General features: G+C 38.6%; 2 protein-coding genes across 2 annotated transcripts in view; both read left to right on the top strand.

The window, feature by feature from the left end:
* Positions 1-97: 97 nt before the first annotated feature.
* On the top strand, positions 98-14,210 carry umad1 (UBAP1-MVB12-associated (UMA) domain containing 1). Its single transcript, XM_056254520.1, has 4 exons — positions 98-224; positions 473-605; positions 9,600-9,685; positions 13,289-14,210. The coding sequence occupies exons 2-4, from the start codon at positions 527-529 to the stop codon at positions 13,565-13,567; spliced, it is 444 nt and encodes a 147-aa protein (XP_056110495.1). The 5' UTR covers positions 98-224; positions 473-526; the 3' UTR covers positions 13,568-14,210.
* A 2,114-nt stretch (positions 14,211-16,324) lies between these two features.
* Positions 16,325-21,671, top strand: part of glcci1a (glucocorticoid induced 1a) — a 34,906-nt gene continuing 29,559 nt past the window's right edge. Inside the window, exon 1 of the mRNA XM_056254519.1 lies at positions 16,325-17,140. Within this exon, the coding sequence (XP_056110494.1) occupies positions 16,720-17,140 (421 nt within the window). The 5' untranslated portion in view covers positions 16,325-16,719. The remainder of the gene's footprint in view (positions 17,141-21,671) is intronic.

Raw genomic sequence — 21,671 nt, forward strand, 5'->3', positions numbered from 1 at the left:
TAAATATTTAATGGTTTACTACGTGAGCTTGAAGTACTGTCGCATTTTAAAAAAAAATTATTCGAAACGCATTGTAAGAGTGAAACGCAAAAGCTTCTTTTGGTTTTCACACGGAGCGAAAAAGCAGACGGACACGACGTGGGAAAGACTCGTAAACAAAACTTCAGTCGAGTAGCTCGCTTTTACCACAACACAACTGAAATATTATACTCATATGATTTTAAGTAAGACAGTATTTCAAATCTCAAAAAGATTGTTCTTTTTATTGTTCACTGTATTTCAGCAGAAATGTAGTATAGCAACGCTTGCTAACTTGCTTGTTTCTTGAGCTGTCTGGGAAAAACAAAGCAGCAGCAGTTTTCATTGACTTCATGTTGTGACTTTATATAGATCACATTGATTTTGAATGCATACAGAAAAAGAAAATTATATTTGTTACACTCGATTGATTGCGAAATCTGCTTCATATCAGCATATCATCACGTGTGTTGAGGAGTGACTGCTTTTAAACACAGACGCACACAAGATGTTTAAGTTTTTCGGATTCAAGAATGACGGAGCCAAAAAATCTTCTGAGAGGGAAACTGATGGATTTGTCATCATTGGTAAGTAATTTGGTCATTTTATTTTAGAAGCACCTTTCTCATTGTCTATATTTTGTTTTATTATTTTAGTTGAATAAGTAAGTGAAATCTATCTATCTCTCTGTCTGTTTATCTATCTAACTGCCTGTCCGTGTGACCATCCATCCATCCAAAATATTGTTAATAGTAAACTATAAATCCAAACATTGTTTGGTTAATTCCTATCCACCACAAGAGGACAGTATAGTTCAATCATCACATTCCGTGCGAATGTAACGTTAGTTCTTCAATAGTAATAGTTAATACAATTCTATCTAGTCTCATTTACGTGTTTTTCCTTAATATGAGGTAGCAATCAATCAGGACATGTATTTGGGGTTCTCTGTACCTCTGCAGACCACCATTTCCTGTACCTGAAGTGGATACAGATGGCCAAGGGCCAGTGTTGGTCAAATGCCACAGCCTCGACAGTTAATACAATGATATAACATAGCCTACCTTTTGTTGTGCTAGTTGCAACTTACAGTAATAAGGTTTTATGTTTTTATGCCTCCCAGCCTACATTTTACTATATTAGAGGGAATGTAGGTCAAAGGGTAAGAGAGATCCCTTGCTTCATAAAAAGCAGGATATGTTTACTGAGGGCTTGAGCGAGATTTGAATAGCTCGCACCACATGCTCATGTAGTTTGAGGAAATATTGGTAACCAGGGAATGGAACATTACTGCTGAGGATAGATGGATGTTTGGCAAACTATGCTGGTTCTCCAATGTAGGCTAACCATGCTGTGAGAATGTTTTGGAAATAAACAGATCATTTCACTATAGGAGAGTGATGCTTTGATGCTTTTAATTTGAAGTTAACATTTATATGAAGCCTGCAAATCATGAAAATAATGTTAACTGATATTAAATTATACTATTTTGCACTATTGGCAAGGCCGTATGGCCTACATAAATATAGTAAATAGGCTCAGTTTTTGATTTCATATTGACTGTGTTTGGTTCTGGGATGTATAAATTATTATTATTATTTTTAATTTAAAGTCTCAGTGTTTATTTCAAACTGATTATAAATCTATTATTGTTCTATTGATTTCTGAGTCATAGTCTTAGTACTTTAGGGTAGAATTGTAGATTAACTCAACTCAAGCATGATTCCTGGACTACATTGAAGTGCTCTGGCTCAACCTGGAACTAGACCTAAGGGGTTCGCCTGGCTGACGGGACAAACACATGACCGCTACCTTCACACAGCAGCAGAACACATTGTCGATTTGGTTTGGAGCACTAAATACGGTTTTGTTCACATTCCAAATTGACTACCTGAAATTTCTGATAATCTTTCCTTTATGGAATCGCAATTGACAATTAGTCTATCATGTCATTGATATATGTAGCACTGCACATAACTCCTGCTGAGTGTGAGCTGTTCATATGAAGTGCTCACTGCAGAGCCAAATGACGTCCAGCTCCCCCTCTCTGGACATCATGGGTGGAGCTTGACCTAGTCCAGCTCCACCTCTGTTGATCTAATGGGTGGAGGGATATAGTTATTGGTAGGGTTAGGGTGTGGTTGGACCTTCTAGCTCCACTCATTACGCCCAGATTACATGGAAGGGGATCTGTACGTCATGCTCCATTCATTGGCTCTGGAGTGAGCAGCCTCTCATTCGGTTCACCTCCAGCACACTAGAACAGGCCCAAGGAACTTGTGTATGCGGCTGCGGTAACATGCTGACAGCACATAAGGGACACGATATAGGCTTACTTTACATTGCATTATTTATCTGTGCCACAGATCCACTTCTCTTGGGGAAAGAAATTCCTTGCTTTGACTTTGAAGTGCAAATGAGGCCATATATGATTTGTAAAATGGCAAATAGTAGGAGCTTAGCAAAGGATCAGTTTATGTTCCATGTCAACTCACCTTTATTTATATAGTGCTTTATACAATACAGATTGTTTCAAATCAGTTTTGGCTGCGTTGATCACTTAAACGCGTCAATTTTGCAAAAAAGGTTTTACGCTCGTATTAGGTGGTTTTTCGGGCAATTCGAAAAAGGAATATTTCGCAAAATTGCAATGGAAACAATGTTTTTTGTTGTTGTTGCATTTACAGGTCACTTGGCGTCCGTAAAAGTCACATCATTCTTTAAAGAGGGTGTGCGTGGTATGTTTGGACAGAAGACAAGTTATTTTATTAAACTCAAAAGACAAAAGAATTATGCGTACTTTAACCTCCCAGAAACACCTCATATGTGGCCGCTCCCAGTATAAGGGGTTTTCCTTGCCATTAATGCTTAGATAACATGCCTACGTCTCCTTCGATTAAAATTAATGGCTAGTGCGGTGGCTGTGAGAAACGTAATCCTATATCCGTCCGTCGCCATGATTTTTGGAACAAGGACAGTACAAGCAAAATGTTGAGTTTTGTAATTGTTTCCATTATAATTGTAATTGTTTGAATTATTTAATATAATATTAAATGCCCATTCACAGCAAGAACAAATGCTATAACAAGCGATATACCTCTTGGCGTCCACAATCCACACCAAGAGACAATAACATTCTGTTTATTCTAAGCACCTGAGAACACTACACCCAGAACACACGCTTTAAAGTAAATGGATTTGATTGGCTGTCAATGTTTTTATTGGTCACCAGCCTGAAAAAAATCGATCTGAAAGTGATTCCAACGATATCGTTACGGTTGTGGTGTGGGTGCTATTTTTTTTTTTTTTTTTACTTTGATGATAGTTATCGTTCTTGGTGTTGATATTGATTTAATGCTGTAAGGGACTGACTGTATTACAGCTAAGGTCATCCAGCCAATAGCACTGAGTACAGTTTTCTACTCTTCTTAATATTGTTTTTTTTTATTTGATTTCAGATGCTTGTGTAATGTAAAGGTTTCCAGTGAATGAATTCAATAATTGTGCTCTTTCGCACTTAATGTGTCCATGTGCTACAGTTGGTTTTCCGTGATATTAGCTATTAAAGCTGTATAAAACTGATTTGGGACTTTATACATTCAAGAAGAGCATGTGTTTATTATAGGGGTGGGAATCTCTAGGCACCTCACGATTCGATTCGATTACGATTCAGAGGGCTGCGATTCGATGCTAAATCGATTATCAGAATCTTTTTTTTGTGTGTGTGTGACTATAAATACTTTGCTTTAAAAGTACAAAGTAATGACCCATAAAGAATTAACGTACAATATATTTTATTAACATTGCAAAGAACCAACAGGAAAATACATGTGTGTCTGAACTAGCAGCAGCATATTTGTAGTAAATTAATAATATAACAACGACCGGTAACGTTACAGCCGAGTGTTTTTCCTCCTCTGGCTGGAAACGTGTCATATGGCTTCTCATTTGTGTCTTGTTTCCGAAATATTTAGGGCCCAAGCCTTGAAAAGGCGAAGGCCCTATTGTTTTCCTTAGGATTATTTTTTTTTTTTTTCTCCTCTTTTATTTTTCTTACGACTATTCGGGCACTTTTGGGGCTCTTAACGTGCACGAAAACTCTTGAAACTTTGCACACGGGTCAGAACCCGCGGCCATCAGGGTCGGGGTGAAGATGGTACCCGGGCGTGGCAGGGGGGCTCGACAGCGCCCCCTGGAATGGGCTCCGAAAACTTGGTCCATAAATCAAACACACTTGTATGTAAGAATATGAAACTCGGTACACATATAGATCTCATCGGTTCATATATACTTCATGCTCTTACTTTTTACCCCAGCCCAACAGGAAGTCGGCTATTTAGGGTTGTTTGTAAAACGCATGCAATGGAATTTAAAGTACTTCTCCTAGAGAATTCAAAGAAATGCCACGAAACTCGGTCAGCATGAACTCAAGACATTGAGGATGAAAAATTGCGAGGGGATTTTTGATATCTCGAACGGTTTGGCCGTGGCGAGGAAACGAAATTATGGCGAGAAACGTGAAACAGGAAGTGTGTTATAACTTCTACATACATTAACTGATCTTGATGAAACTTCAGCAGTGTGTTCGCTGTAAGAGGCCGATCACATGGATGTGACTTTTGTGAGTCAAAGTTATAGCGCCACCAACTGGCAGCAGGAAGTGTGTCACTTTCAAAATGCTTTTAAATCACCCTCTTATTTTTACCCGATTTGCTTCAAACTTCACTACTATAATGTAAACATACGCCAGATGTAGACCTGTGAATGGATTCTTGATATCTTTGATACTGTTACCGTGGCAACACATCAAACTTCAAAATTCTTTTTTGAGGCTTTTGAGACTCTTAGCATGCTTGAAATTGCATGAAACTCGACAGACATGTCACATATATTAGCCAGTAGACATGTGCAAAGTTTCAGGAACGGGCGTGGTGCAGGGACTCAGTAGCGCCACCTTTTGACAAAAGTGAGAGGGTTAGTTTCATAGTTTTACCTGCAATCTTAAAACTCGGTAGGCATATTGTTCAGATCAAGCCGGACAACTTTCTAATTTACAGATTTTGGTTCCGAACAACAGGAAGTCAGATATTTTGGTTTGAATGGGATGTTTTGGAGTAATCTCTGTCACTCTCTCCCTCTCTCTGCATACCTCTGTGTCTGTGGGGGGAGGGGGATGTGTCTGTTTGAGTGACAAAGCTTTTAATTATTGTTGATCAAGGTTTTGGGGGCTTTTGGGGCCCTTAACATCCTCTAAAACTCTTGAAACTTTGCACACGGGTCAGAACCCGTGGCCATCAGGGCCGGACTGAAGCTGGTACCCGGGCGTGGCAGGGCGGACCGACAGCGCCCCCTGGACTGGGATTCGAACACTTGTCCATAAATCAAAGACACTTGCATGTAATAATATGAAACTCGGTACACTTATAGATCTCATTGGGTTGAACAACTTTCGTGCTCTAAGTTTTACGACATCCCAACAGGAAGCCGGCTATCATGGTTTGTTTGGAAACGCATACCCCTGAAATTCTATTTAATTCTCCTTGGGAATTGATCGGATTTCAAGCAAACTCGGTCAGCATGACGTCAAGACATTGATGATGCTAAATTCCGGAGGGATTTTTGATATCTCGAACGGTTTGGCCGTGGCGAGGAAATTAATTTTATGACTAAAAAAGGACACATAAAGTGTGTTATAACTTTGCTCGTTTTACCTACAGTTACAAAACTTGCCACACATATTGTTCTCATCAAGCCAATCGACTTTCTAATTTAAAGTCATTAGCTCAGAGCAACAGAAAGTCAGATATTGTAGTTTGAATGGATTTCTTGTCCCCCTGCCATTCTGTTTGTGTGTGTGTGTCTGTGGGGGGAAGGGGGAAGGGGGAAGGGGCTCTTTGAGTGATAGTTTAGTTTAAACACCAACTCATACATAGGGCCATACTGCCCTCTTGTGTTCAAAATTATATACATATTTGGTATGTGACTGAGGATCGAGAGCTTTTAAATACGGACGTCCACATTGATAATGGTGGCGCTTGCAGAGCGCTCGAATGAATAAATTAACTAAACGTTCGCTCAGCTCTGCTCGCTCGTCGCCATGGACGCGCACCGTTATGAATGCCCAGTGTTTCCCCTAGGATTTTTTTTCAGGGGGGGGGGGGGTGGGGGATTGGGGGAACTGCTAGTGTTGCGGAGCAGGTGTATTACGAATACGTGGTGTAAATTTTTTAGCAATCAAAAAGCATGTCTAATTAATTGAAATAGTGTATTATGAATCATTAAACGTATACAACATTTAAAAAAATATATGAAAAAAAATGTCACACTAATTCTGTGTTGTGTTTTTTCTGGTAATAAAATGAAGACATAAAACACAAATTGTATCATTTATCATCAATTTTAATCATATGAAATTAAATAAACTTTTTGTCAAATAACGTGCTGCACAATGAGCTTTACTGTTAAAATTAAAACATGGATTATTCCTTAAATTCAGTTTTGATGATAATTTATTTGGATTAGTGTTAGTATTATTACATTGGGACATATCTAAATTCTACTGTACACCGGTAATATATTTCTGTCAAGTTAAACCGAACTTTTATTTTGACGGGTTGCCGTGAAGACATTTTGAGTTTGTTTGTTTATGTCATAATGATAGTTTTTCTCAAATGAAGCGGTTAAATGATCACGAAGTGACTTTCGGAGTGGATCTAGAGCCTAAATACTAGTATCTATTAATAGGTACTAGTATCTAAAAGGTAATTTTCTCTCTCTCTCTCTCTCTCTCTCTCTCTCTCTCTCTCTGAGCCAATATGGCAAGCCGTTTTAACATTTAATCATTTTAACCTACTAGTCTCTATTTTCATGCTACTAGTACTTATTTTTTAGATACTAGTATCTATTCCATTAAGTACTAGTACTTATACATTAGCGACCAGTGCTTATTCTGTTTAGAATATTCAAAGTGCTTATTCAATTTTTAAGCTTATTTATATTTTCAGAGCAGAAAATCCGATTTTTCTGCTTATTCAATATTGCATCTAAAATGTAAGTGACTTGACGTGTGTGTGTGTGTGTGTGTGTGTGTGTGTGTGTGTGTGTGTGTGTGTGTGTGTGTGAGAGAGAGAGATTGTGTCTGTTACAGTGACAAGAGTTTAACCCTTTAAGGCCTTGTCTTTTTGGATATATATCTTTTTTTTTTTATAAAAAAAAAAGTGCATACACGCCATATATTTTAAATGTATTGTTTGCTTTAAATTAAATTAAGATTGTATGTTTGGTAATTGAACCTAAATAAATTTAAAACTAATGTGCTATATTTCAGATAAATATATTTGTTTTCCTTCATTTTAATCAACACTAACTTTATTCTCATCTGAATTATAAATAACTTATTTCTGTATAAAATAAAAAATCCCGAATAATCCAGACCAACCAGAGCGCACTATTTCTACAACATCATCAGTGTTGAAGCAGAACTACCAGAGCCGTTCGGCAGATAGCGAGCAGATATTTTGTGTCACGTCGTGCACAATAACCCTAAAGGCACCAGGGTGGCGGTGCCACCGGCTTTATATATATATATATATATATATATATATATATATATAAATATAGCTGCGAGCAGCGATGAAGGGCCAAAGCCGGCGGCACCGCCACCCCGGTGCCTTTAGGTAACTAAAGGCACCGGGGTTGCGGTGCCACCGGCTTGGGCCCGTAATCGCTGCTCGCAGCTATATTTTAGTTTTACTCTACAAAGCTTACAACTAGTGTGGCTCTTGTCCAGCTCCTTTCCCCCTTCAACTTCAGAAGCCAAAATATTTCCACACGTCAGCTTTTAACGAGGAGGGTGTTTGGATTTGGCGCTCAGCCATCGCGTCCGCGTCTGTTATGTGCACGCCACAGACGGTCCGGCCACTGCACTTCCGCGCTTCAGAGTTCCGTCTTTCGCGTTCCGTCAATATTACGTTATTATAAATATATATCTAAATTTTTTTTTTTTTTTTTTAAATCGATTTTTGACAATTGTGAATCGATTCAGAATCGTCCACATCCGCATCGCGATGCATCTAAGAATCGATTTTTTCCCCCACCCCTAGTTTATTATATGACAAATTTGGCCAACATAAAGAGCCATTTTGTCCGATCTGGTCATAATTGGATCAGGTCTGTTAGCGATGCACCAAAATTCTGGCAACCAAAAAATATGCCCTTTTTCGGTTTCAGCCAAAATCATTGATCGACATAATGCAGTTTAATTAGCGCTTTTTTAAATTATGCTTTTCTCCAATTACTGTATGTGCAGTGCACATCCAAAAAAAAAGAAAAAAACCTTTCAAGCTGGTGCATGACCAAAAACACACAGGAAGGCCTTTAAAAAAAGAACAACAGGAAAGCAGACTGTCACAATGATCTCAAACTTTAATACAGTAATAGACAAACTATGTTTTGACTCTTTCAGCCTTCAGCATCAGGTTGCAATATGTAAAATTTCTTTGGGTGAAATATCAAGAATCAGCTCTATCAACTTAATTTATTATCTGAGAACACAATGTTCAGAACACCCTAACAGCAATCAAACCAGAGTTCAATTACCAAAACTTTACTTTCAGTTTTGATTTTCAGTTAAAACATCAAAACAAAAGGGAAATGAAACTTGAATTGTGGTTTTCGTTAAAAAATATATTTTGGTGCAATACCGAATACCATAATTGCAATAGCAATTGGTATAGGGAAGGTCTTAAAAGAAATTCCCTCTTACAGTGTTTTGCAGCAAATAATTCATTGTCGTTTGGAGATGGCAGTTTGAGACTACATGAGGAACAGAGAGCATTGCCCATGCAAAAAAAATAAAAGCAGTGAATGTGACCCACATCATGATGCAGTCGGAAACTGCAGTCCAGGAGAGGAACAGTGACTTGCAAACTAACACCAAGACCTGGTGACCTCTGGTGCCACTTATATCGCTGTCAGTGTGAACGCCCCTTTAAACGCAAGTCATACAAGCTTTTTCCCTGAACATAAACAATGGACACCATCTCAGAGGGAGTTATTTGTGGAGGTGTTGTGAAGGTGTTAATAACACAAGGAGGAGCGTGTGTGTGTGTGAAGGCCCCAGAGGTGAGCAGACGATCACCAAGACATTCAGCTGTGTGATTTTCAGGAGCAACAGGAAGAGGCTGGCTTTCATTTTCAAGCAGGAACTACACCATCTGTAACTTCAGACAGGAAAAAGATGTAATGATGCGAACGGGTCTTACATGGATAATGCCTTTTTATGTTACACAGCATTCGGTCTAGTTATGGTTTCAAGGTGTTGCAGGTTACTCTTATGTAACACCGTTGATTGTGGCTGTAAGTACGTAGAAGGAATGCTTTGTAATATAATATATCTACGATAGTAATCTAAGAAAGTAATCTATCCACATTATTGTCCTGGCCGTGGAGGAAAATGTATTATTCTTTTTGAAAATCAAGCCATTACCGTAAAGCGTCTATGACTGGCGTTGGGAATCGCTATGCCTTTCTTCTCTGGTTGATTTGAAAAGTATTCATTGTTTTTATACTTTGCCTTTCAGGTGAAACTGTCGAGGACCAGCGACGGAAGATTCAATCCATGAACATTGAGCAGCCTGCAACAAATGTAATAGTACAACCATCTAAGGTGTGTTTTGTTTTACTTCGTAGAGTGATCCATAATTACAAATACTTAATGATGGTATGACAACAAACTTCAAACAAAATTTAAGTCATCATTCACTTATAATCTTCCCATCCAGTGACCTGTTAATGTGAGACTGAAACTTTGTATGAATTTGTACGATGTGATTCGTATGGAAAAGCATGAAGGTCCAACCCTGAACCTAACCATTAGTAGGGCGTAAGCAGATAATACAAACATGTAGAAATTAATTTGAATTACCCACCAATTTTCCAAAACAAACCAGTAACAAATTGCCGTTGCTGGTTCATTGAAAGTATAGGCTCAAAATATTGAACAATTCACTGACTCATTGGTCCAGACCCAGAGGTTCACTGGTTCACTGGAGGGCAAGATTATCAGTGAATAACAACTTAAATTTTAGTCCATTCTTCACATAAATCTATCACATAGCAGAAGACTGTAAATGTAGTGCACATCACAAGTCAGAATCATAAAGACAGCATTCAAGGTGCAGTCAAATTTACCGTTATTTACATGGGCAAAAATCTGTCATTTTTTTGGAATCCTGGAATTTCTCGTGAGGGAGAGAAATTTCCACAGAAAGATTTGCAACAGGTTTAATTTAGTTGAACAACAGAAAGCTGCTCATTTTTAAAGTGACTTTTTATTTACACATAGATGCACCATTAACAGTGGACTTTTTTGCTGGCAAATTTTCACTAGTGTCACCGCACATTACACAAAGAGCTGTATAAAGACTCTATGATGTGCATGCTTGTTGAGGAAAGGTGTGCTGTTACTTTTTTTTTTTTTAAGTGATCAAACTTACGAGTTTGACCTGGCGGATGATGAAACATCAAAACATTCTTTGCTTAGAGCTGAGTATCAGTAAACATAGTATGCTACGTTTTCAGTATGATCCTAATTAAATCTTAAGGATCACTCATAGAGTCGTCTATGTTAGTGGGTTGGCGTGATTTCCATATGCTGTGTGCTGGGCGCGCAACAGCACTGAGGAGAGAAAGAGCCCCTTGAGTTGCGCTGGCCGAACGGGTGTGTGACAGGTGCCAGGTGGAAAGGACTGAACAGCGCCAACATGTGCCGCTGCCATTCAGCAATCTGTTCCAGCACTGCCTGGAGACATATGGCTAATGAAAGACACTCAGTCTCACTCTTTCTCATTGAATATGAGAGGCTTTCACAAAATCCCAAAGCCTAGAGTCAGTTATTGGAGTTGACTTGTGAGTGCGTTTTACAATCACGTGGACAAAATAATGGAAAAAAACACATGAAAAACTTCAGCACATCAGCAACTAAACATTAAGTTTAGTTCCCCAACCCCAATTAAACACACCACCTGAACCTGATAATCAAGGTCTTACTAGGCATACTAGAAACTTCCAGGCAGGTGTGTTGAGGCATGTTGGAGCAAAACTCTGCAGGACAGTGGCCCTCCAGGACCAAGGTTCGACACCCCTGCTTTAAAGGTTTAGTTCACAAATGAAAATTCTGTCATTATTTACTCACTCTCATATCGTTACAATCCCATAAGACTTTGATTCATCTTCGATGCACAAATGAAGATATTTTTAATGGAATTTGAGAGAACAGAGGTCTGTCTCATGCGTCAAGAAAGTAGAGTTGAGCTTCCGTTTACTATATTTGAGTGCTCTGTGTAAGTTCGCTGATCAATTAAACCATTAATATGGATTACTTTTACAAGCTCTTTATGAACTCTTTATGGGTGAATGGACTCTAGATTCTCAGATTTCATTAAAAATATCTTAATTTGTGCACCGAAGATGAACAAAAGTCTTAAGGGTTTGGAACGACATGAGAGTGAGGAATTGTTGGCAGAATTTTCTTTTTTGGGTGAACTAACCCTTTAATGTTAAAGTCACTATGAAATCAATATAGAAAATTCTTATTTTTTATGGATTGGTGCGGTGTTTGTTATAAAGTATTTATCTGTGCACAACTGCACATCATCCTTTTTTTTTTAAGTAATCTTTAATAAAAACATTAACGTCCTCTCCCTCTTGTAACATCTCGTCTCTGATGACGTGTGCACTGGGACAATAATCCCTCTTCTCCAGCAACCTGTTGCTAACATGAGATTGCAGCAATTAACAAGGATCCAATCAGTTCCCAATGGACAAAATCCAAAAGGTCCTCCTGCCCTACATTTTTTTTTTTTCTGTTTCACTCGGATTTATTTTTAGTCTTTGTTGGGGCTGGACAGCTTTCGATCACCATCCACTTTCATTAGTATAGAATTTAAGATTTCCACCTTATTTAGTTCAGTTAGTTGTTCAGTGTTTTTGCTTCTCCCTCTATGTATTGTTACAGTCTCGTGTTACAGTAAAGAACTGACATTAATAGATCATCATTCCCTGTCTGACATTTGTTTGGCACTCATATAAGACAAACAGGAAAAGTAAGAAACCACCTCCAGCCTCCACAACTAAGACAACCAGATTCTGTTTACCTGCAGCTTAAGAAAGCTTTGCTCATTTAATCACTGACAAATTAACATATTTTTGAGCATTTAGTTTCACATTTGACCTTAACTGATAATGCACATTGACAGTGTCTTAACTGGTGTATTAGAGCTGATTATGTTATAATACACCACTACACACAAACTATTATATACTTTAGAATTTTCTTTGCCATACAAAGGTTTTGGTCAGGATTTGGTCATTTATGCTCACCAAGGCTGTATTTTTTTTTTAAATAAAAAATACAGTAAAATATAATATATCTGTTTTCTATTTGAATATATTTTCAAATGTAATCTATTCCTGTGATGACAATGTTGAATTTTCAGCATCAATACTTTTCAGTCTTCAACCATGATACAATTTCTTTTAGGATTATTTGATGAATAGAAAGTTCAAAAGACTAGCATTTAAAAGTTGAGATCTTTTGTGACAATATAAAAGTGTTTACTGGCACTTTTGATGAATTGAATGTGTCCTTGATAAATAACAGTTTTAATTTCTTTCAATAAATGAAAAATCTCACTGGCCCAAAACTTTTAAACAGTAGTGTAGTTGCATGAGAATTGTTTATTGTCTTGATGAAAATAATTCACTTGTATTTACAAACAGTTTTAAATGTGCTGTACTGTTTTGCACATCTGTGCATCATTAGTTGTGTCAGACTGTGAAGTTCAGCTCTAGTTGTGGTACAACATGTGACTTCCTTCATCGTGATGTTTCAGGGCTGTAATGAATCCTCATCCACCTCATATGAGACCAGATTTCTCAGCTCTGTGGCTGCAGGCTTTCTCTTTTTAGGGGTAATAATGAGAGGCACATTTTTGACTCATTGCAGTCAGTCTTACTAATAACAAATAATGCTAAAGGAATTGATACCTGACACATTATATCACCTGATCTTGATGGTGATGATAATGAGTAAAGGCTGAACTTATTCAACATTGATGAGGATTTAAAGAGGATTTAAAGACCTGCTCACAATTTGGTAAATGGTACTATAGTTGAGTCACACATGCTGTGATGAACATAATAACAGTACTGCTCTTCAACAGATCAGGTTTCTCAGTTTTCACTGTGGATTTTCTTTCTTTTTGTTCAGCCATCCAGTGCCGGGAACAGAGGATTTGCAGAGACGGCTCAGCCTTCCTCTCAGCCCACATCTGCTAAGATGTCCTCAGAAACGCACGGTGTAGACGCCACCCCTGCTCTCCCTGAACTTCTAGGCGATATACCGTTCACTTTAGCACCACACATCCTTGCCATGCAGACAGGCCTGCCCTTTGTAACAGATATCACCTTGCCTCACGACATAAATGACAAACTAGCCAACTTTCGTTATGACTTCTCCTTGGAGAACTCTGTGCTTTGTGAGCCGTGACTCTCAGCCCATCGGTCATATCACTAACACGTGATGAACTATGAGGCTTTGGTTGTCAAGATTCTCCTTAACCGCTTGCCTCTTAATTAAATAAATGAAGATCTAGTTTTAGTTAGCTGAAAAAAATCGGTCACTGACTATAGGGTGTTGGGCTCAAACGAACATATTGTCCATTTAGTTTAAATAAGTTAGTGAAGTTCGCATCAAGATGGTTTACAGTCTCTCAGGATCTTGCACTTGATTGTGTGAGATGAGTGTTACCGCCTCATTTAAAAACAGTAGATGAGTATTTATAAGATGACCTATGGCTTTACATTTTTCAAATGTAGTTTGTTTCAATTTTACGGGTGTAAATTCTGTGCAATTTTGCATTTTGACTCTGTGGGGTCCTGTAGCATAAGATAATAGGCTGAAATTGTTTCGAAACAGCTGTGTTTCTCAGTAGTTGCATTCGGTTGTTTGATGTTTCAGACATCGCAGTCTGCGTTGGCCTTCCTCAGTTTTTCCTTAGTTCTGCAAAGACTTACTGTAATTTATGGAACCGGTTTCAAGAAGTTTGCTTGCAGATCGTTCACTTAAACCAGTCATGATACATAGAAAGAAGGATTTTATAGTAATCTGTCACTCAACAATGCAATTCTTTAAACATCTAAAATAAATAATTGGAAAACAGTTCTAAGTATTTAATTCAAAATAAATTATATTTTTAAAATATAAATAAATATTAAAAATGACAATCATAATGGCCTTTTGGCTAATCCACTAGATTTGCTGTAACTCTACAGTGAGTACCTATAAACCTTAAAGGTGTAGCAAAAACACTCCTCTGTCTGCTACTGGTCAACTAAACAGATAGTCCCGCCGTTAACTGACGCCATTGGTTGAGTCAGTGTTGCTGTGCCGGGCTGTTCGGGATGCAAACAATGTTTTGATGGTGTTTACACTTTTCAGGGAAATCAGTATAGAATAAAGCTTATAAAACAACAAAAGCAGAGAATGGTGCACACTGCACAGTAGTCTTTACGTAGCCACTGGTGCTCATTGGATCAAACTAAAGATGAAATAGTCCAAGGCACTCACATGGTGAAAATAAAAAGCCTTTAATTAACTGGGCTTAATCATTAAAAACCTACAAATAAAAGTGTATATCTACACGTTTTGACTTTTTACATTCACCACGCGAGTGCCTTTGAGTATTTTGTTTTTATAATTCGAATTTTGCTTACTTGTAGTTGTGTCTGCATATTAAGTTGGGATATGAAGTATTTTTACAACACAAAAATTACACACATCACCTTAAGTGAAAAAATCGCACTTAAAATTGAGAGACGGACATTTCACTGCTCATTATAAATAGGCCAATATTATATCTCTTTGTTTGTAAATGTATGCATATATATAAAAAAATGTTGGTGTGAACTGCATACATCTACTGTTGTTGTTTGGTTTTAATGCATGAAGATTTTAAGTTCTGCTTAGATAACGCCCCATTTTTAGAGGCAGATATGTATTCTGAACATTGTTTGATTGCAAAAACATGCACATGGATTTTAATAGGATTTACTGTTCTGTTTGAACAGGCTACATAGTTGTTGATCTCTTTTTCTCCCTCTTTCATCTGAATTTCTGTTAATGAATGGGTTTTATAGTGCGTGCTGCTATGTACACAATGCACTCAGGTTTAGCTGTGTCTCCTTTACATCCTCTGTACTTTACTTGATAGTTTATTTGCTTTATCACATCAAATCTCACTTTTGTTTATTAAATATATATATGTATTTATTGGTATTTGTTTTGATTTGTCAGATGCAGTTATTTAATCTAAGGTTCCTCCTAATTTTTCAGTCACTGACCAGTCTTTTTCAAAACACTGTACTGAAGTAATCAAAGTTTGCATTGTGCTGTCTTTGCCCTTTAAAATGTCTGTAAAATAATGTAATGTCACTTTAACTATGGATTCCTTATTGATTCATATCTGGAACAGAATTCCTCATTGATTCTGATCCCACATGATGTTTATGCTAAATTCTGAGCATGAGCGGAATGTAATGAAAATGTTTAATTAAAATCGTATTTGCATACATTGTTTTGTTGCAATTTGCTGTTTTGAATGTACATATCTTGCAAATATTATTTAGCACAAAAATTATATAAAATTGACGACTGTACTTATAGGTAAAATACATTTATTTATATATATAAAACTATTCCAGAAAAGGCAAAAAAATGTAATGTTAACAAAAATGTCACACCACTGTTTTGTCCAAAAACCTTTTAAATTACTGAATTGAATAAATGACATTTAAATTAACAAATGTAATAAATGACATTTAAACTGTGACAACTTGCCCCAATTTGAAATGTATTGGGTTAACTTATCATGATAAAACTGCTGCTCAACCTTCGAGCTAAAATTGTAATTAATAAATTTAATAAATGACATTTAGAGCCCCGGTCACTCGTATGTCTTCTAATGCTCTTTGCATTGCTTACCGTTAAGTCCGTTACAGTACACCATCTGTGTTATCTAGTATTAATGTTTGTACTTTGCACCATTAGATTAGTCTGTCAGTTTACAGTCTCAACCAATAGCAAGACAGAATCCCAAACGTTCTTAACCACAATGAGTCCATTGGCTCCTTCTGAGTCCATCATTTTCGCCAAACCAATCATATTTTATTTTGATCTTGCGATGCACCAATCAGAGGTCGTAGGAGCGCCGGACGCTCCCGCCCACACGTCTCGATGACTGTGCCGCTGAAGAGCCTGTCATTTGGAGTACACTAGGCAAAGAGGGGTGCAGAGACACACGACAGTCGGGATAACATTTCTTCAGCGTCAACTTTTTTAGGTTTCCAGACTAGGATGAACCCCTGACACATTTTAAGGACAAGTTAGCGTCATCCAATCATCTGCATGACTAAAGGACAAAAACTTCGTTCAGGGAAGCTACATTGCTACAATTTCAGCACACTAACCAACAAGCTGAGGCTGCGCATTACACCAACATTAAAATAAGCTTCTGCTTTTTTAACTGTTAAAATACTTTTAATAAGAAGTTTAATTAATGACATAAGTTTAGTTAATGAAGGCTTGGTAAGGAATGTATTAGTGTATTTTTTAGTAAATCTACCACATAGTTAGGTTCAGTCATGTCAGCATCACCTGTGCATTCGGCTCGGGTCAAGCGCGTCAATGACGGGTCCCCCATCAACACCTCCTCCTCCTCTTTCTCAGCATCATCATCATCATCCTCCGCCGGCAACACGAGCCGGTTGCAGCCCATTCGCGCCACGGTGCCCTACCAGCTCCTGCGTGGAAATCAGCAGCACAGCCCGACCCGCCCTCCCGCGTCCTCCTTATCCTCCTCCTTCTCCTCCTCCATCTCAGTCGGAAGCAACACAGAACCGACCGTAGCAGCCCAGCTCAGCAGCTCCAGTTCCGACAGCCCGACGCTCGCCAGTCCGGCAGGAAACGGCTCGCTGGACGGTCGGCTGATCCCGGGGCAGAGGCGCTCTCCTCCGGACCACAGGAGCTCACCCGAGCGCTGCCCTCATTCACCTGTCCTGAGAGGTAAACAACAGGCCCAAATCCTGCTTCATTTACTGCCATTCATTTAAGCATCTTCACATACGCTGCTGCTGGAGTCGTTTAATTGGGTCAGGGTGTTTGTCATGTACTGTATATGAAAAACGCATCCATATTCTTCACATAAAACTGTCACTGTATAGCGCTATAAACCAGAAACGCATAACAGTTATACCGGTACATGACACAGAAATCACAGATGTAGATATATTACAGTGAATACATATTTAAATTACATTTAACCCTATTAACTAAATCTGCTTATTTATTTAAGATCGAAACCAAATGCGTTTAAAGCGTTAATATATACCAATGTGCATAATCAGGATGTTTATGCATCATGACCATGGCTGTGATTTAAAACCTAGTGAGTTGCCTAGACAGTCATCGCATATCGCGAACACGAACGTTTATCCCGTTGTGTCATAAGCGTTTTTTGAAACGCTGCGTTCGGTTCCATTCTGTTTCTGTCTTAAACGCAAGAATGCGTCCCGTGTACACGCCCCCTGTGATGCCCAGAAAAGCCGTCTATGTAGTGAGCTCGCTAGGTTTCGAGAGAGAGACACGGCCCGCGCTGGGTCAGCTCCTGCTAAAGCTAGCGATCTGTAGCTTTATAAACATACGCACAACTACCAATATTACGTTCTTTCTATGTCTCCAGTCTTGAATGAGCTTGCATGTCTTTCTCATGGTTGTAGTTAATTCATTGTTGTTTATCGGGCAGGGATGGAAAGAATTACGTGGGTAATTGGAGGTTGTGTGTGTGTGTGTGTTAAGGCCACACACAGGGGGCCTCGTCACAAACACACAACCTCAACCCTGCTGTTCTGCTTCATAACACATTATTATGAAACCTAAATGTTGCAAATTGAGCACCTAAAACCGTATTTAACGACTTGACGTGTTGCCTGTATATTTAAGATAAATAACATGTAAAATGTTCATTCATTCCCATTTTCAGTCTTCATATCCAGGCCCTTCTGCTAAAATGATATAGATATCTATGCTATAGAGATCAATGATTTGGATGTTTAATTCACATTTGTTTTTAATCCATTGCATTAACAAAATATCAAACCAAAAACAATTTATTTGCATGCAGTGATATCACATTTAGAGAGCAAGTGAGTCCAAATACTTTCTGAGGCCAATGTATATGGATGGAGATTGTGGTTTAAAGGGGTCATATAATGGTACATGTACTTTTACAAGTTGATTGTACTGAAATGCGTGTTGGCAGTGCCTGTACACAACCATCATATAATGATAAAAATACATCCAGTGTTTTTTTTTATTTTTTTATCTCCTTATATGTTTTCCCCTATCTCTAATCGAGCCGTCTGACTGTGTGACGTCACGCGGTTGGACGCTCCTCCCACGATTGTTGATTGACAGCAGCGTTTCAACACAGACCCGCCCTGAGCGAGCGGTCATCATAGTCCGCCATTGTTGATACGCTGGAGCAGAATGGCGTCTAAGCGATTGTGGTGTTCTGTTCTTGGGTGTAATAACGAAAACAGCAGTCATTTTGATGTTCCTAAATCCGAACCGCTGAAGACGCAGTGGCTGAGTTTTGTTTTCGAAGGAAATATTTCCCACGATCAACGTCAATGTTTTCATATTTGCGCGAATCATTTCTCACCAGACTGCTTTATAAACAAGGGTCAGTATAAAGCTGGTTTTGCTAAGAAGCTGCTCCTGAAAAAAGAATCGGTACCAACTATTCGTGTTCCTGCTGCACCTCCAAAAGAAGTGAGTGTAAAGTTTTATTAACCTTTATATTAATCTTTGCAAATCGCTTGCACGCTTCACGATGGTTTACACTCAGGGTACATTACGGCATGCTTTCTATGTACGACGTTCTTAATATAATTCATAATCCCATGTTTATAATGAACAACGCGTTATGGTTATTGTGTTAATACAAACTTTGTACGTATAAGTTACATCAGTAAACACATAGCGTTCGTATCTTACTACTCTACCCTGCCAGTACATACAAAGATAGATCAAAGTGACATTACGTTAACCAACCATTCAAGTCGAACTTCTTTGGAGCCGTCATCTTGTTCCGGGTCTGACTCCGGTTCAAATTGATACGGTTGCACAGATGTGTCCTCAGAGACTCCCGCTGCCATTCTTTCTCCAAAATATACCCTCAACTGTTGTCAAGGCCACACTCCACGTGTCAAAACGCCCGCAGAACAGAGGGGTGGAGTGATCGAAGCTCATTATCATTTAAAGACACGCAGTTAAATGGCGTGCTGAAAACAGAGCTGTTTTTGACCAGGTAAAATTAGTGTTTTCTTACAATACTAATGAGAATTTTTAATTAAAGTATATAACAAACTTTTCATTTAGACCCTAAAGAATCATATTAACTTGTATAAAAATGGCATTATATGACCCCTTTAAGTATGCAGTCATTTTTGTTGACATTATCGTCATGAATCCCTTGACATTATTTTGATCATTGATTATGAATTGGTGTTTGTGGTAAGGCATTCCTTCTGAGTGGCTACAGAAAAAAAGAGACTGCAACCGGGCCCATGCGAAAACAAGGAAAATATCTGAAGGGCATTAAATGTAGTCACGCAATGCTGATGTTGTTAAAGTGTAAATTGCAGGTTAACCACCACAACCAATTAATGTGTAAATTAAAGTGCTCAATATGTATATAACATTTCTGTCTTAAAATGTGTTAAAATAACATTTATTGGGGTTTCAAATGTAGCATGTTTTTTACAGTAACTGGGTGATGACGTCATAAGAGGGAGTAGCAACCCATACTCTGCTAGATTCCTACTGTTTGTGGCTTGACTATGGAGAACGACTGGGAGACTGAGGAGGTGGGAAACCATCAAATTCTTGATGGACCACAGCCCTACAATTTATCAATTATCAATGCTTGGTGTGAGGAAAATGAGTGGAGGGTTGGCCAGGTGTCCTGGTGAGTAGCTAGAGCTAGCCTAGGTTAGCCTGGTGCTAACCCGGATAACATTAGGGAACAAGCCAAAGTCTTTTCAAAATCTTGCCGTCATGTAGAATAGCAAGGAGGGACAACGACTGAAGACATTATTTACATGGTGTTAGTAGTCCTAATCAGAGCTGTAGAGATGCACACAATGCACAGGCACAATGGCGCTTTTGCTGGCATCTGCTGACAGAACGCGATATTGCCTGTGCTAAAACGCAACTAATTAGCTATGCTCATTGTCAGAAAGAAAAAAAGAGATCGATGTCCCTATCACTGTTTTTGACAGGTGTTTGTGTGGGCTATGCCACCCAATGGAATCAGCAGTGGAGAGTATGCTGCCGTGAGGTGAACGCGTTTTCGACCCGCGACCGGCAAATCTGACGTGCCTCACGCAGCATCCTGGTTTTGACGATTGCTGCCTGAACCCTTTGTTTTGCGAATAGCTTACTCTCATTTCAGGCAGGATCACGGTCCTCTTGAAGCCAGCACACACAAGTATGTTTACAATTGAGTTATTTCATTCATCACTTCTGAATCCAAAAAAACGTTTTTATATAACTGCTAGCCTACTTGCCGTTAGACTAACGGTAACTCTAGGCTTTTATGACGTCACGCCCAGCCTAGTGGAAGGGAGGGGGAGTGTAAAAAGTACCAACTTTTCAAAATATATTCAGCATTTTGGTATAAAAAACAATGGTGGGCGGTTCTTATCTTTATGTTTAGTAAGCACATTGCATTATCTTCGTGAAAAATGTAACCTGCAATTTACACTTTAACATTAACAATTTGAGAACAAAGTTGGTCAGAACAAAAGTGGATGTTACTTGTTCAGATGACATTTTCCGGTGAAAATTCTTATGTTGGTCGTTTCCAAAAAGTAGAATCTGTGATTCCAAATGACAGTATCCACACCGGCGCGTTGACTGACAGCCGCACATTCTCCTCAAAACATTGGATTCATCCGCACTGTGCCGTGCCGAGGCACAACCCACGTAAAGTTGATAATTCCGCGAATAACTGCAATTGCAGATTTTGAACAGAGATGGCGACAAAGAGGAAAAACTACGGACATTCAATCTCGTTCATCAAAATGAACGGATCTTCTTTATTGAAGTCATTTTGTTCATTTGAGTGGCGTTAAATGTTATATTTTCAACAGACAAAATACCTGAACACGTCCACCTACGCAATCTTGATCATATTCCGAATTAGGAGATTGTAGATTTGAAAATCATGCTTTTCCCCATTATTGTTGAATCACGGAGGCTACACCAGTTACTTTGCCAAGAGATCTCTATTTATTATTTAATATACATATCAGACAGAGAGAAACAGGCATAGAAGAATAAGGCTACATGAGAGGTGGTCTTCATTCCAGATTTCGCTGTTCCCCATTTCTCTATCCTCTCACCCCATCATGCCAGCTGTAAATGGTTTCTCTGGGTTTCTCCTCCCTCACCCCCTCATGCTTTTGTGTTTTTCTGAGGTGGTACAGTAAGATTAAGCTTATATACACCACTCTGGGACTTACAACTTCCC

Source organism: Rhinichthys klamathensis, unplaced genomic scaffold (assembly GCF_029890125.1).
Source record: "Rhinichthys klamathensis goyatoka isolate OS25496 unplaced genomic scaffold, OSU_Roscu_1.1 h1tg000111l_1, whole genome shotgun sequence".
Taxonomy (NCBI): domain Eukaryota; kingdom Metazoa; phylum Chordata; class Actinopteri; order Cypriniformes; family Leuciscidae; genus Rhinichthys; species Rhinichthys klamathensis.